Source organism: Herpailurus yagouaroundi, unplaced genomic scaffold (genome assembly GCF_014898765.1).
Source record: "Herpailurus yagouaroundi ecotype Mexico unplaced genomic scaffold, PumYag 160, whole genome shotgun sequence".
NCBI lineage: Eukaryota > Metazoa > Chordata > Mammalia > Carnivora > Felidae > Herpailurus > Herpailurus yagouaroundi.
Genome location: NW_024412401.1, coordinates 4,030,179 through 4,046,839, shown reverse-complemented (window position 1 = coordinate 4,046,839; position 16,661 = coordinate 4,030,179). Strand labels below are relative to the sequence as shown.

General features: G+C 37.6%; 2 protein-coding genes across 6 annotated transcripts in view; one reads left to right on the top strand and one right to left on the bottom strand.

Annotated features, from left to right (window-relative positions):
* PSIP1 (PC4 and SRSF1 interacting protein 1) overlaps nucleotides 1–16,661 on the top strand; it is a 39,970-nt gene that overhangs the window by 13,174 nt on the left and 10,135 nt on the right. For all 5 annotated transcript variants that reach the window (XM_040481292.1, XM_040481294.1, XM_040481295.1 and 2 more), the window contains exons 4-8: nucleotides 1,523–1,661; nucleotides 4,151–4,255; nucleotides 5,138–5,200; nucleotides 11,026–11,122; nucleotides 12,034–12,109. In XM_040481292.1, coding sequence (XP_040337226.1) covers nucleotides 1,523–1,661; nucleotides 4,151–4,255; nucleotides 5,138–5,200; nucleotides 11,026–11,122; nucleotides 12,034–12,109 — 480 coding nt within the window. The remainder of the gene's footprint in view (nucleotides 1–1,522; nucleotides 1,662–4,150; nucleotides 4,256–5,137; nucleotides 5,201–11,025; nucleotides 11,123–12,033; nucleotides 12,110–16,661) is intronic.
* SNAPC3 (small nuclear RNA activating complex polypeptide 3) overlaps nucleotides 4,574–16,661 on the bottom strand; it is a 69,573-nt gene continuing 57,485 nt past the window's right edge. Inside the window, exon 12 of the transcript XR_005792454.1 lies at nucleotides 4,574–4,844. The gene's annotated coding sequence lies outside the window, so the exon portion shown is untranslated. The remainder of the gene's footprint in view (nucleotides 4,845–16,661) is intronic.

The following is a 16,661-nucleotide window of genomic DNA, read 5'->3' as shown; positions in this document are numbered from 1 at the left end:
TCTCTTTTTAATTAAAATATCATCCTAAAGCCTTTTAAAATACTCTAACTGGAGTGATACCTGTAGTCATTAGGTCCCTAATTCTTAAAGAATTTCACCAGGTAAGTAATTTGACATGTACGTAATAATTTATATATTAAATTGTAGCACATTTTAGAGGAAATGAATAGTATCTGGTTTTCCTCTTCCTTTGGAGAATACATACACATCAAATAGCATAACAAAAAAACTCCCACATACTGGTGCATCTTCCTTTATGGAACTGACAGACTTCTGCGGGACTGACTGAGGGAGATACAAGGGGTCTGTTCTGGAGAACATCTCCAGTGGGTGCACACACAGTTTATTCTCATCATCCACAGACTCCATATTTGTGAATTTGCCTGCTCTCTGAAAATATATTTGTAATCCCACATCAGTCAGTACTCATGGTGCCTTCATGTGCAAGCAAAACGGCAAAAAATTTGAGTAGTTTGATGCACACATTCCTAGCTGAGGCTGACCATGGCAGTACTTTGCCGCCTTCTTGTTCTCACTCTCTTACTGTAAACAAGTGTCCTTTTTGCAGTTTTCTGTAGTGCTATAATTTTTGCATTTTTGTGCTTTTTTTGTTGGTCATTATGCAGTTTGGAATAGCCCCCAGATATGGTGTCGAGGTGCTATTTAGCGTTCCTAAGTGCAAGAAGGCTGTTTTGTGCCATATGGAGAATATCTGTGGTGTAGAAGTTGAAGCTATGAGTTCATTATTAGTGAGTCACTAATACATATTAAGAGATCTTTAAACAGAAACATGTGAAAAACCAGGTTATGTATTGCTTGGTGACAAGGTGACCAGAGGCTCACAGGAACCCTACCCTGTGTTTTCCCTTGGGCAGTGGTGTGCATTATTCATTAATTGTGTGTGGTGACTTTGTAGAACACACTACCCACAAATAAAAGAGTGACTTTAATGAGTATATGAATGAACAAATTAACCAGCTATAACCTCTGATTTCCTTCACAGAATAAAGTAAAATTCTTACCGTATTTTATTCCAAAAGCCTGCGTGTACACACAACATACACACACACACACACACACACACACACAAATGTACCTCATTGACAGTATTTTGAATTGTGCCTTGTACCAGATTACATTGAAATTAGTATTTGGGTGATAATGCAATTTTATCACAGTTCTTTTCATTTTGGGGCTTTTTAAAATTATAAATTATACATAAAATTTACCGTTGTAACCATTTTTAAGTGTCGTTCAGTGGCATTAAGTACATTCACATCGTGCAACTTGAGTGTTTTTTTAATACGGGACTGTGGATCCTAGGAGCTTATGATTGAATTTAACAAAAGTATTTGAACTTAAATCTAATGAATCATTTGTGTCTGCCCTTTAATTTATGTAAGATTTTTACTGCATTTTGGGTTAAGAATTGTCTAGAATTGCATCCTAGGGTAGTACTGTTTAATAACTTACATATTTGAGAATGCTTTGCACTCACATTTTTCTCCCTCTCCTTTTTTAGTGCTTTTTTAGGCCCAAAGGATATATTTCCTTACTCAGAAAATAAGGAAAAGTACGGCAAACCAAATAAACGAAAAGGCTTTAATGAAGGTTTATGGGAGATAGATAATAATCCGAAAGTGAAATTTTCAAGTCAACAGGTGCGTCATATTACATAAAATTTAGTTTAGTATCATTTATTCAGTCTTGGGGGATAATCGCTATTCTAGCTTTAGGAAAATCAATATTAAAAGCCTTGTAAATTTCAGATTAAATTGTGCTTATTTGTGAGGTTGAATCTTGACCTTTCATATCTAGATGAACTGATGAAAATGTTACCTTCATGGGTAAACAGAATACTGGAAAATAGTCAATTATTTAAGTCCTTCTGATTGATTACTTAATGTGTCACCGAATTTAAAGCCATATGTACTGTTCTCTGAAATTTAGGTAGTATAACTTGAAGAGTGTATTTTTTTCTTACTCATTTTTTTAAAATTTTATTTTTATTTCTTTTGAGAGAAGGGGAGAGAGAGGGAGAGACAGAATCCCAAGCAGGCTCTGTGCTCGGAGCACAGAGCACAATGCAGGGTTTGATCTCACGAACCATGAGATCATGACCTGAGCTGAAATCAAGAGTCGGACACTTAACCAACTGAGCCACCCAGGAGCCCCTTTTTCTTACTCATTTTAATTCCTAAATCCATAAAATTGTATTAGACTACAAACCTCATATGGGTTAAATTAAATATGTGACAGAAGTACTGATAGCACTGTGCAAAGTATACTTCATGTTTTTGGTGTTTAGAAGAGCAGCCTTAAACTTTCTTTTTAATCTGTTTTTCGAGTATCCAGAGGTTTTGTTCATTTAAATTAGATTGAGAAAGGGGCATCTGGCTGGTAGTCAGTAGAGCATGCGACTTTTGATCTTGCGGTCATGAGTTCAAACCCCACATTGTATGTAGAGCTTACTTTAAAAAAATAAATAATAAGACTGAGGTAGTAAGAACTAAGAGATAGTAGCAAAAAGTAGCATGTGCCATGCTGCTTCTTACCTTTAGAGAACTTTTCAGGTGCTATTCTGTCTGGAAGGTTTTAAATCTTACAATGGTGCTCCAAGAGTGCGTTAGATGATCCTGAGTACCTTCATTATCACCCAAATTTATTTGTTAATCATACCATACTATGTTTGCTTTTGTACTTAACTGCCACGGGTTATTAGCTCCATGAACAAAGAAGTTGTCCTATGTGCCTGGCGTTGTCATATGCATGGCAAGAATAAGTATTCACTAAATACTGTTCCATGAATGTAAGACTGGATGGTTTCCCATCATTGTTGCCTCAGCTGTATAATGGGAGTCCAAAGACACTGAATTGATTATTTCCTGAAACTAACGGTTTGTAACTTCACTTGGATCATGTGTCCTGTGATTGTGATTGTACCTTCAAGGACTTCTTCATCCTCCAGATAGCCCAGCATGGTCACCCTATCCTATGTTCCTATGTACCTACTTAATCTCCGGGTGGTTTTCACCATCTATATTCAGGATTTTCCATTTCACAATGAAATTTTTGGTGGTTTGTGTGCATGAAACCTAGCAATGTACTGTCCTTAACAAAAGTATGAATGATTGTGCTGATGTGGTATACTCTGTGTTTCTGGCCCAGATAGGTCCCCAGCGGCACATACCTAGGATATGGAGAAAGCAGTGAACCTCAAACATAATAAAACATAATAGAAAAGTTGGCCATCATGATTTACAAAAATTTGTAGTGCTAGAAGTAATTTGGGGGGATGCTTTTATATTTCTTGTTGTAACTTTATCATTTTGTGGGTTATCAGCATTGCCTTTTTTATAAAAGAGGCAAAAAAGTTTAGGCTTGAAAAGGAAACCATTAGAAAGGGGCACAGTTTAGACTGTAGTGCTGTCGTCGTATAGACCTGTGCTTACCCTCACCTCCCAGTGTGTACTGTGTTTATCTCTGTTACTCATCTTTTTAGGCCCCTAGTAGATCTTCTGTGTAAGTATCTTGTCATCTGGGGGTATGTTCTCACCGCTGCCCCGAGCCCAGAGGAATCGTTGGCCTGATTGAGTTATGGTTCATGAATTTGAAAAAAAAAAAAAAAAAATGATGATTGGACTCCCATTCAGTACCTCATATTAAATCAGAATCCCGTCTCAAGAGTCTGAATTTTAAATAAACTAAATATGAGATATAGATCAAAGTCTTTCAAGAAAGCTCTTGTATGTCCTTTGCTAAGGCTCTAAGATAAGTTTCTCTTTAGAATATGCCAGTAGTTGAATACAGTATAGGTCTGTGCTATTCTAAATCACGTTACATTGTATCTTGTTGGATATTTATTGGTTAGAACACTAGAATGGTCTTTGTAATGTTACTTCCATTTCTGCCTCACTGTTTTATGCTTTACACTCAGTTATAGGAATACAGCCCCTTATAATACTTTTCTAAAGGAATAATAGAATTTAAAGCTTTTTAAAAAATTGTATATGTTAAAAGCATTTTGTGGAACAGAAATGAAGATACTTTTATAACTTCTAAATAGGCTTTTGAATTTTTTCGTGGGTAGAAAATTTTGAAATGGGGTAAAATCGTACTTTGTGAAGTTAATAGACCTGGTCGTTTATAGGCATCAACTAAGCAATCGAATGCATCATCTGATGTTGAAGTTGAAGAAAAAGAAACAAGTGTTTCAAAGGAAGATACTGACCATGAAGAAAAAGCCAGCAATGAGGTATGTTTAATTTCTCTTACATTCTAAACCCATTTTGTTGCAGGGAAGAAATTGGAAAATGGGTTGATCATTTGATCTCATAATAGAAAGTAATCTTTAAAGTATTTGAGTACTGAATGAGAAAGTGTTTAAAACTTATTTCCATGTGTGAATATTAAACACTGTATTGTAAAATAATTTTTGCATCTTTATGGTGCATGGCTGGGGCCATGGTTGGGGCGCCTGGCTGGCTCAGTCGGTAGAGCATGCAACTCTTGATCTTGAGGTCATGAGTTCAGGAGCAGAGATTACTTCCAAAAAAGAAGGAAAAAAAAAAAAGATGCACGGATATATTTATTTGAAGTTGTTTTGCTGTGCAAAATATGAGGTCCACCCATAAGAGAGTGGGTTACTGTTTACTAGGAATCTTTTTCAAGATATTGTGGGATGGGGGGATACTAGAAAAGGCATTGAACTGAATTTTGTTAAATCTAGGTTTACTTCCATCTCTATTTGATTATCTTTGAGGGGAGATGCTCACCTGAGCCTTTTCAGGTCTCGTGGGTTGTTAGATGATCTCCAGAGTCTCAGCCATTTAAAATTTACAACCCTAAAATGTAGGAAAAAGTCGTTTTGTAAATTTAAAAAGACAAACTTCCATGTGTACTAGCAAGCATGACCTCTATTTTATCTGACAGAGGAAAGTGTTGTTTTTGTTTTTTTTTTTAAGACACTGGCTATTACTTTCACTTTTATGATATTGCTTTCAAATTTCAGAGAAACAAAACAAGTTTCCCTAGCACCTTTAGTGAAATATGCTGTAATTTTTAGTTTAAGAAATTTTCTTTAAGTCTTGATATAATTTGTTCAGTTTCATCTGTATATATATTTTTTCAATTTTAGGATGTGACTAAAGCAATTGACATAACCACTCCAAAAGCTGCCAGAAGAGGGAGAAAGAGAAAGGTAATGTTATTGCTTAACCACAGGAATCTTTTTTTTCCCTTCAAATTTATTTATTTTGAGAGAATGCAAGTGAGGGAGGTGCCGAGGGAAAGAGAAAGAATCCCAAGCAGGCTCCACAACACCAGCACAGAGACTGATGTAGGGCTCGAACTGTTGGATCAGCAGATCCTGACCCGAGCTGAAGTTTGGTGCATAACCTACTGAGCTGCCCAGGTGCCCCTTAACCACAGGGATCTTAAAATAATTTTTATTTTAGTTGAATTGAGGAAGGTAGAGATAATGAAACCTTACTTTTGTTAAGTTTAGAGTTGGCCCTTTTCTCCAAATCCTTCATTTTATTAAAGGGTAGGTTATACTGTTCAGTTACGAAAACTAGCTGTTTCTTTTTAGTGACAGCACCCTTAAGATGAATAGTAAAGGAAACAAAATGCATCTGTTTTCATTGCTTTTAATGACACTTCAACTCTTCTTTGTAAAATAGATAATAATGTATACTCGAGGTTTTTGAGAGGATTAAGTGAATTAACACGTTACATATCCATAATAAATCCTGATACACAGTAATATCTGTGTAAGTATTGTTCATTCTAGTATTAGCAACATTGTTGCATAAAATGAGACTGTGTGACACTTGAGTGGGAGGTACAGTCTGTGCTTTTAATTAATGTAGTAAGTGGGGCGCCTGGGTGGCTCAGTAGGTTGGGCGTTCTACTTCAGCTCAGGTCATGATCTCACAGTTTGTGAGTGCGAGCCCCACGTTGGGATCTGTACTGACAGCTCAGAGCCTGGAGCCAGCTTCTGATTCTGTGTGTCTCTCTCTCTCTGCTCCTCCACCGCTCAAGCTCTCTCTTTCAAAAATCAACATTAAAAAAATAATAATAAAAAATAAGTTTCTTCTTCCCTATATGAAGTTTTGTTCTTCACCTTTTTCTAACGTATTTGTTGTCTCAGACTATCATATACCAAAGATTCAAGGAAAACTAAGGCTTCGGTATCTTGTGTGGAAGTAAAATATGAAAACAAATAATTGTGGCTTTTCATTTCCTGTGGAAGGGGCTATGATAACTTTAACAAGATTTTAAACATAGGCTGAGTCTTGTCAGGCAGATGGAGGCGGGAGGAGGGGAACAATATTTCACATGCATCCTCTTTTAAAGCAGTGTGAATGATGGAGACTGGATTGGGTGGTGAGACAAATTCACGGATTAATTCATTCAGAATTTTAGTACTGACCTCATAGGTGTAGGCAGAGAATGGAGTAGTATTGAATAAAGGAGATAAGGTCTTTGTTTTCATTGAACTTACATTTTTATTGAGACACAATAAATACATAAAGTAAGAGTTAAAATGGTGTTACGATAGTGGCTTGGTAATAACTAAGTCATGAAAGGCTTTTCTAAGGAGTTAGCATGAGATAGGAAGGAAGAGGGACCTTCTAGCAGGTTGTTTGGTAGTGTAGAATGAGAAACGGGATTTAAGAGCACTTCAGGAGGTAAAGTTGATGGTTGATTGGAAGTGAGTGGGAAGGAGGAATCTAGGAGGACTCCAAGGTTGGCTTGGTTTTGGGAGCAGAGGCGTGGGGAGGAGGAAATGAAACATCTAGGGGAATTGGACTGAAGATACATTGTTTTGATATCAAAAGGGGAAAAGGTAAAAGTTAAAGATGTAGTCACTGATACAAAGACAGGAAATAGATGAGGTAGTCAAGGGAGAAAGTTTACTAGGAAGAATGCAGAAACCAGAACCCTGAGGGAACATAATGGAGATGAGAAGTTGCTTTGTAAAGTTAAGGCTGAGAGGGGTGCCTGGGTGGCTCAGTTGGTTAAGCGTCTGACCTCAACTCAACTATGATCTCAAGGTTCATGGGTTCGAGCCCTGCATCAGGCTCTGTGCTGACAGCTCAGAGCCTGGAGCCTGCTTTGGATTCAGTGTCTCCCTCTTTATCTGTGCACTTCCCTGCTTGCACTGTCTCTCAAAAAACAAACATTTAAAAAAATTTAAAAAAAAAGGCTGAGAATGAACTATCAATAAAAAGGAGGATGTCAAGCTAAACAAGGGAGGGATTTTGTTTTAATGTTTTAATGTTTATATTTGTGAGAGAGAGAGGGTGGGGGGGGGCCCCCCCGGGGGTGCGCGCGCCCGGGGGGCGGGGGAAGGGCAGAAAGAGACAGAATCTGAAGCTCTGAGCTTTCAGCACAAAGCCCGATGTGGGGCTTGAACTCATGCTGAGCCTCGAAATCATGACCTGAGCCGAAATCATGACCTGAGCCGAAGTCAGAGGCTTAACCGACTGAGCCACCCTGGTGCCCTGGGTGGAGAGAATTTTTTTAAAAAGGGGAGTGGTCAGTTATGTCTTGGTAATGGAGAGGATACTGGAAGATGTTTGACAGTTGGGCTTCCCCAGGATACTTTTTTTTTTTTTTTTAAGTTTGCTTATTTTTGAGAGAGCACAAGTGGGGAGGGGCAGAGAGGAGGGGGATGGGGGGAGACACAGAAACCAAAGGCTCCAGGCTTTGATTTGTCAGCACACAGCCTGATGTGGGGTTCGAACTCACTAATGGTGAGGTCAGGACATGAGCCAAAGTCATAGGCTTAACCCGCTGAGTCAGCCAGGCACCCCTGCCCCAGGATACTTAAAGTCAGATGATAAGGGCAGATGAAGGAGGTTGGAGAATAAAATATTTAATGGTAGAGTTACGCTGTTTTTGAAATTTTTGAAGGGAAGTAGAGAGAATGCAGCATCAGGGATTTGCATGGTTAAAGTGAAAAGATATGGTGAAAGATTTAACAAGTTGTTTGCAAAGCTAGGAAAGATTAAAGGTATGGAACAAGTATGAATTGTTGTAGTAAAGAGATGTTGGATGAGAGAAGGGAGAGGTACATTTGAAGGAAGAAACATAACAGGGAGAAGGAGATGGACATCTCATCCTTTTTAACATTAAAGGGAAATATGGAAAAGGTTATTTAAAAATTCTAGGCAGGGGCGCCTGGGTGGTCTAGGCGGTTAAGCATCTCACTGTTGATTCCAGCTCAGTTCATGATCTTCTGGTTTATGAATTTGAGCCCCAAGTTGTGCTGTGACAGCGTGAGGCCTGCTTGGCCCCTCTCTCTCTTCTCTCTCTCTCTCTCTCTCTCTCTCACTCACTCACTCTCAACCTCTCTCTGTGCTTCCCCTACTCGCTTTCAAAAATAAATTTAAAAAAAAATTCTAGGGAGACTAGGGAATTAAGGGAATTCCTTCCTGCTGGCCTCAATCTCTTCTACACTGCCCAGTTCAAGGGAGGACTACATGTATAAGGCAGGAAGGAAGGATAGAAAGTTCATGCTGGTGAGGGGAGAAGAGGGCATACACAACAGGGTAAAGGTATTAATGGATGGCTTGGAGATTTCCAACTGAGAGGCATTAAATGAATGCATGTTTGTATAGGTTTTTTTTTTTTTTTTTTCCAGCAGATCTCAGCATCAGGGAATAATAGAGCAGAAAAGGTAGAGTTTTACAGTAATTCTTTGCTGGAGATTTGTGGGACAGGTGCAGTAAAACAAGAATGCAGAGGACTTGAGGATGCATATGAATAGTATAATCTCCTGGGGTGTTTTGTGGGAGGGGGTGCTTTAGGTAAGATGATGGAGTAGCTACAGAGTGGGGTGATAAATGAGTGCAGGTGTCAAAGGGTTAGAGGTCTCTGTGAATCAAGTAAAATATAGAAGAAATTAATTTGCAGTGTATTTACATTTAAGATTTGGATATTTGTATATTTGAAATAACTTAGTCTTTTTTTTTTTTTTTTTGAGCTAAACAGTTGATTTTATTTTCATAAGGAAAGCTTTTGAGTTGCCTAATTTTTCTAACAGTGAAAAATACATCTTCATGATAAGGCTGGTTTTTTTATTCAGTATTAGTGTTAATATCTTTTTATTTATGATACTAATTATGAATTTGTTACCTCTTATTGGTATCTCCTCCAAAAGATCCATTCTACCTTTAATTCTTGTATGATGTCTTGATTTATTTTCAAAAATAGAAAGTGTAAATAAAGAGAGGTGTGTGTTTTTTGTTTTTGTTTTTTGCACTGAAAAGCTCGTCAGTTTGAACTGAATTTTAGAAGATTTTGCCCTCTTAACACCTCACTAGGAAGAGTTGTCATACAGTCTTGGGTTCTCAACCTTAGGTACGTAGGGAGCTTGGTAATGGTAAACAAAGAAAAAACAGGTGCCTGGTTCCCCACCAGGGGAGCTATTGAATCAAGGGGGGGGTGGTATGTAAATTATTAAAATTCTAGAAATACAACCTTAGCTAATGTTTAAGGGAGCAATTTTTGTAATGTTCCTTGAGAACAGTTCAGGGGTGAACATAGCTGAGTTAATTGACTTTTGATAATGCTCTGAATATGCATTGTTGTTTTCAAAGTATAAAAACAAAAATAATGTTTAAAATAAAAAAGATTCTTAGAAGTGGGATTACTGGGGTGCCTGGCTGGCTCAGTCAGAAGAGCCTGACTTTTCATATCTAGGGGTTGTAAATTTAAGCACCACCTGGGGTATAGAGATTACATAGATAACTAAAACTTAAAAAGTAGGATTGATAAATCAGAAATTTGCCTGTTTATTGCTGATATATTCTTTCAGAAAGCTGTTGCCTGTTTATTGATCATTAGTAATCAGTATATGATTCTTCATTTCCTTACCAATACTGGGCATTATCTCTTAAATGTTTGTGAATCAGATTGTTGATTAAAAGATTTTTAAGTTGTTTTGTCAATAAGATTGGATTGTGCATGTCTTTTCATGCTTTATTGCCTTTTTTTGTTAATTTAGTTAATGCTGAATTTTAAATAATGGGTCATGGGGAAGCAGCCCCTAGGGCCCCTCCCATCCTTGTCTTTGTTTTCTTCACTGTCTCTTTCCTCCCATTTCCATCCTGATCAAGTTGTTTGCATTTCCTTTCTAATTGGTGGTTTTAACCTTTGTTGTACTCTACTGCTTGACTCCACTAAACTGACTCATTTTGGGCTCTTGTCTCTTCAGGCATCATAGTTTGCAAAGGGGCACTGCAATTGATTACTGTAGTAAATCACTCTTTACAGAAAATAGTAACTCCTAGAGAAACACAGCAGATCTCAGTCTTAATTCAAAAGTAAAACATGTATATATTAACAAAGTTAAAGAATAAGAAATATCAGCAACTTAATTTCTTCCCTTTACTAATATTAGAATATTAACTTAAGTTCCCTCATAAGTACACAATGTAAAGTGTTAGGATTTTAAGGTACTCAGTGAAAGTACATTTATAAGCATGTGTGGGTTAAGCATATTATACTTGGGTCATCATTTTGCATCGTGTGTTAGCTGTATTTTTACAAATTGGTGTTTTTTAGCCTGAGAACACCTAAAAAGTGATGTTTTTTGTTTTTGTTTTGTTAATGTTTATTTTTGAGAGAGAGACAGCGTGAGCGGGGGAGGGCAGAGAGAGGGAGACACAGAATCTGAAGCAGGCTCCAGGCTCAGAGCTGTCAGCACAGAGCCCAGTGCAGGGCTTGAACTCATGAACCGCGAGATCATGACCTGAGCTGAAGTCAGATGCTTCACTGACTGAGCCACCCAGGTGCCCCTGATGTTTTTTGTTTCTTAGAATTGTTCACTAGAGTCTGCTAGTTGTGGTGTTTGGGGATGTCGCTCTGATGAGTTCACTACTGAAAAATAACAATCATGTACAAGTTACAGTTACATGTAAACTTTGTATTGTAAAGTGGGATATCTTTGCTGTTGAATTAAATTTGAAATGCCTACTGTTTGCTAAGTAAGTTAATTAAATCTTTGTGATTCAGGCAGAAAAACAAGTAGAAACTGAGGAGGCAGGAGTAGTGACAACAGCAGCAGCATCTGTTAATCTGAAAGTGAGTCCTAAAAGAGGGCGACCTGCAGGTAGGATTATTAATGTTTAAATCTCTGGCTTGTGATTAATATTTCAAACCATTACAGCGTTGTACCTCAGATACCTTCGAATAGGTGGATAGGTAATTGGTTATGGATAATATATACATTTCAAAGGAGATAAACATGGTTTCTGCTTTATGATAAAGTATTTAGATTTAAAATAATTGCTTGGGACTGTTTTCATTTTCTGTTTTACCTAAATGTCTCCTAATAGCTGCAAATGAGGCTGTGGTGAGATGAAATTCCATGAATGATGGATCTATGTTACCTCACTGTAGAAAGCATAAGCTTCACTGTAGTTTGGAAGGATATGTCTCTAATAGTAAGGCAAAGTAAAACAAAGAAAATTAACAAAATAGAGCCCATTTTTTTCTACTGCATAATAGGATTCTTTGAAAAGGGAAAATCCATAATACCCAGAAAAATCCTGAGATTTGTTTCCATAATTTTTATTTTGGAATTTAATATTTTAATGGATCAAATTAGTGGTGTTAGAAAATTCAGTGAATTATACAGATTTTCAGAGATGTAAATGTACCATATATATGCAGTATTGTAATATGTATATGGAGATTGACTATAAGTGGTATTGTTATAAAGTTGAATTTTGTGATATTCCTGTTAAAACAATGAGGGATGTTCTTTGAAGTCCTCTCAGACATACTAAGGACAGATTGAAAATTACTCTATTGATTGACCCCTTTTAAATATTCTGTTGTTGTTCATTTGAATCATTGGGGGATATTATCTTTAAAACTTAATAAATAAGATAGTATCTGTAATAAACCACTAACCAATAGTCTTATAGTACATACCATTTGTAATCTTTATATGTGAGAATTGCATCTTAAAAGGAAAAGTGGGTAGTTACTGACTTTGTTTTTCCTTGTGAATGTTAGCTACAGAAGTCAAGATTCCGAAACCAAGAGGCAGACCCAAAATGGTAAAACAGCCCTGCCCTTCAGAGAGTGACATGTGAGTTTATTTTTAATGTAGGATATTTGCTGTTACTTTTTAGTAATTCTAAAAATTAAGGGAAAAAACTATTGAAAAGTTTTTCATTGTGTAAAAAGTAAAAATTGATGGGGAATCCAGAAAAATCTGATGTGATTATCCTTTCATTAAAGACATTTTCTTGGTATATCAAGGTTATAAAGATACTTAGATAATACAGGGTAAATCTATAAAAGAGAAGTTAGGCAATATAGTTTTTTTAAGCAAACTATTTTTTAAAGTTTATTTTGAAAGAGAGACACACGGGGTGGGGGGGGCACAGAAAGAATTTCAAGCAGACTGTGCATTGTCAGCATAGAGCCGAATGTAGGGCTTGAACTCATGAACCGTGAGATCACGACCTGAGCTGAGACCAAGAGCTGGATGCTTAACCAACTGAGCCACCCAGGTGCCCCAAGGAATTTTCAGACAAAGTATTTTTGGAGCAATTTCCACAAATCTTTTCTAGTTCCTTTAGAATAACTTTTAAAAATATTACTAAGGGGCTCCTTAGTAATGGCTGGCTCAGTCAGTAGAGCATGTGACCCTTGATCTCCAGGTCATGAGTTCAGGCTCCACGTTGGGTATAGAGATTACTTAAAAGAAAAAAGAAAAAAAAAAAAAACCTACTAAAATTACTTTTGCTATGTGAATTTAAAGTATTTTGATATGCCAACTACTTAGTTATCAACAAAAAAAAATTTTTTTCTTGCCACCTTTTTTTTTTTTTTTCAACGTTTATTTATTTTTGGGACAGAGAGAGACGGAGCATGAACGGGGGAGGGGCAGAGAGAGAGGGAGACACAGAATTGGAAACAGGCTCCAGGCTCTGAGCCATCAGCCCAGAGCCTGACGCGGGGCTCGAACTCACGGACCGCGAGATCGTGACCTGGCTGAAGTCGGACGCTTAACTGACTGCGCCACCCAGGCGCCCCGCCACCTTTCTTTTCTGCATATGGGTATTGTTATAGGACTTTTCTGGGTGGAAACTTCACGAGAGAGAGTATATATTTAGAGAAAGGGCAAAAGTCTTCTTTAGCTCTTATGTTTAAAGATTTTATAGAGAAGGCTCAAGCGTGTTGGTCATTTAAGAGGGGCTTTTACAGTGTTTTATATGAAACATTTTTATAGGACATTTTAGTTACAGAACATGGAAGTTTGTACTTTTTGATTAAAATGTGTTTAAAGAGTTTTACTGCCAAGCTAGCTATTAAACTATCCTCAAAAATACTGGCACAATATTACAACGTGGTTTTAACTGCTGTAGTGAAGAAATTAGGTACACGCAGATGAGTTTTTCTTTTTAAACATGCCAAATCTTATTCATTCCCTTCCTAATCTAATCGTGGCATTAGGTATAAAGTCTAGGATTTCATAATTGATACAAGGTCTTGATCTGGAGACTTAGGAACTGAAAACACAAGGTATCTGCTCCCCTCTCCCTTTTATCACACACCCAGATCTGGGATAGGGAACCATAATAAATAAATACGCCTGTTTGGAAAGGAGAAGATTAAGAGGCATAGAGTAGTCATTGTTCCCTAGGAAATCTAGAATTCTGGGAAAATAGTGTGAGATCTCCTGATTTTAGGTATAAGGAAGGTTCCCTTGATTAGGCCCCAGTTTTTCCCTGAGAGTCTCTTGCCAGACCATATCTCTCCGTGGCTTTTAGCTAACCCTGTGACAGTTTACTTTTTCAGTATCGTCCTTAGATGTGTCTGAAAAGGTCATTGGAAAATATTACCTTCATCAGCTGGGTAGGATTCCGTCTGCTTTCAGGCTGTAGGGAGTTGGAGGGACCCAAGGTTCCTTTTTAGATCTCCATTAATTTCTCTTGATGCAGGCTGTATTACATTTGCTAATAATACTTTATTGTGAGTGTGTGTGTTTTATTTGAGCCAGCTTCATGCCTAGTGGTCTTTTATTTAAGTTTATTTATTTATTTTAGGGAGAGCAAAGGGGACAGAGGATCTGAAGTGGGCTCCTCTCTGATACCAGAGAGCCCAATGCAGGGCTCGAACTCACGAACTGTGAGATCATGACCTGAGCCAAAGTTGGCCACTTAATCAACTGAGCCATGCAGGTGGTCTTTTTATAGGATTTTCTCAATCCTTTTCTCAATTTTTTTTGCTTAAAAAATTGTATTCACACTGTCCCCCTGCCCCCACATGCTTATCTTATTATACTTAATTTGTACTCACTTTGAGTTTACAGATTTTCCTGAGAACCCCTTGGTCTCTTTCCTAGAACCTATTTGTTCATCTGAAGGACCACGGTAGCCCAATTTGAATACTTAAGGAGAAGCTGGCAGCTCATACCCTTGATTGGATCTTTGACCCTAGTCTTTTTCTGAATTTGAAGTTTTTACAAGATGGAGGTGACTTTAAACACAGAAATGCGTGGAATTTTTCGGTTTTCCTTTTGTCATTTTGTTATTTTTTTTAAACTCCTTTCTTGAAGTACCCTATCATATCTATCCTGGTAACAACCAACTTAAGATGCTAGCATTCGGTCTTGAAAACTTGTCACTCAAAGCCACACATTCACTGAATTTTCTTTCACGTTATCACAAATGACAGTTTTACCTATTGTATAATAATATATTAGGATTTTCAATTTCTCAGCCCCAGAGTCAGTGTCACATTGTGTTACATAAATTTCTGTATCCATGAGCTTTTTGCAAAGGCAATTTATGGACAGCCTCACATAGTGGTAACTTAATGACACTTCACATTATGTGTAGGCTGGGTATCGGTTATAGCTATTCTCAGCTGTGTATCTGAGCACAAACTCAGTGTGGAGTGCAGTTAAACTATGTAAGCTTTTCTTATACTTTTGCTCTCCCATCATGAGAACAGAATGTATGTGTTAGTGGTAGCTTTTTTGCCGTGAGTCCTGAAATGACAGTGGTATAGAACCCAGAAGAGCTGAAACCATCTTATAATTCTCACGTAAAGTAAGAAATATTTGTTATAAGCGACTGAGGTAATTGGGGTTGTATTTGCAGTAGTTTTTGCTTACGTTAACATGTTTTTTTAACTATTTACAAATAGTTTCCTACTGTGCCTTGACCTAGTAAAAAGGGAAATTGTTGCTATGGAGAAGTGTTTTTCATGAAAGGCGGTATGGAGGACCATTCGGAAAATACTTGTTTATAGCAAGCTCTGATGGTTAATTTTGTGGCAGTCTGCTTTGATACTGTTCAAAAACCCTTGAAATAATAATCCCATCTCTTATGACCTTATTGTACACTTCTTAATCTGTTTTAAAAAAAAAGCCGAATGGTATTCCACTGTATGTAACACTCTTAAGATATAAAGTTTATATAAACTTAAAATTTTAAATGATTTTACTCGCATGCCTTTTCTTCCATCGGTTAGAAATTGATGAGGAAACCCATATGACATTTGAAAATAAGCATAGCCAATAATGGTTGTTAATAAGACAAATTTCTTTTTTTTTTTTAATTTTTTTTTTCAACGTTTATTTATTTTTGGGACAGAGAGAGACAGAGCATGAACGGGGGAGGGGCAGAGAGAGAGGGAGGCACAGAATCGGAAACAGGCTCCAGCCTCTGAGCCATCAGCCCAGAGCCTGATGCGGGGCTCGAACTCACAGACCGTGAAATCGTGACCTGGCTGAAGTCGGACGCTTAACAGACTGCGCCACCCAGGCGCCCCTAATAAGACAAATTTCTAAAGAGGTTAAAAAGTGAATTTTTTCTCTTCCAGTTTAATAATCTCCTAAGAGTTCAAGGAAGCAGTGTCTGATAGGTGGTCAGTGGATTTGGAACTGAGATATTGGACCAGTTATATGATCTGAAGTCTCTTCTACCTCTCAGACCCATTGATATAATTGTGTAATTTTTGAAAATCTCACTGAAATTCCTAGAACAGTAAAAAAGATCAATCTTAATTTTATTTTTTTATTTTTAAAAGTTTATTTTGAGAGCAAGTGAGCATGGGCAGGGAAAGGGCAGAGAGAAGGGGAGGGAGAGAATCTCTAGCAGGCTCTGTGCTGACAGCACAGAGTCCGACGTGGGGCTTGATCTCACAAACTGAGAGATCATGACCTGAGCCCAAATCAAGAGTGGGACACTTAATCAATTGAGCCACCCAGGTGCCCCCCCCCAAAAAGATTTTTTAAACAGCTGTTAAAACTTGTTGTAGTTTTTCATGGGGTTGCTTTCATTGAACGTATATACCATAGAAGTAATTATGTGGTTAGCACTGGCATCATTTTTTTTTTTAATGTTATCTATTTTTGAGAAAAAGAGAGAGACCATGAACAGGGGAGGGGCAGAGAGAGAGAGAGGGAGACACAGAACTCGAAGTGGGCTCCAGGCTCCGTGCTGTCAGTGCAGAGCCCAACACGGGGCTCAAACTCAAACCCGGAAATCATGACCTGAGCTGAAGTCAGATGCTCAACCAACTGAGCCACCCAAGGGCCCCTGCACTGGCATCCTTTGATTCTGCTAGAGCCTAACATCGTATCATAAATACTAAATATTCATATTTATTTCTGCTGTATTCAT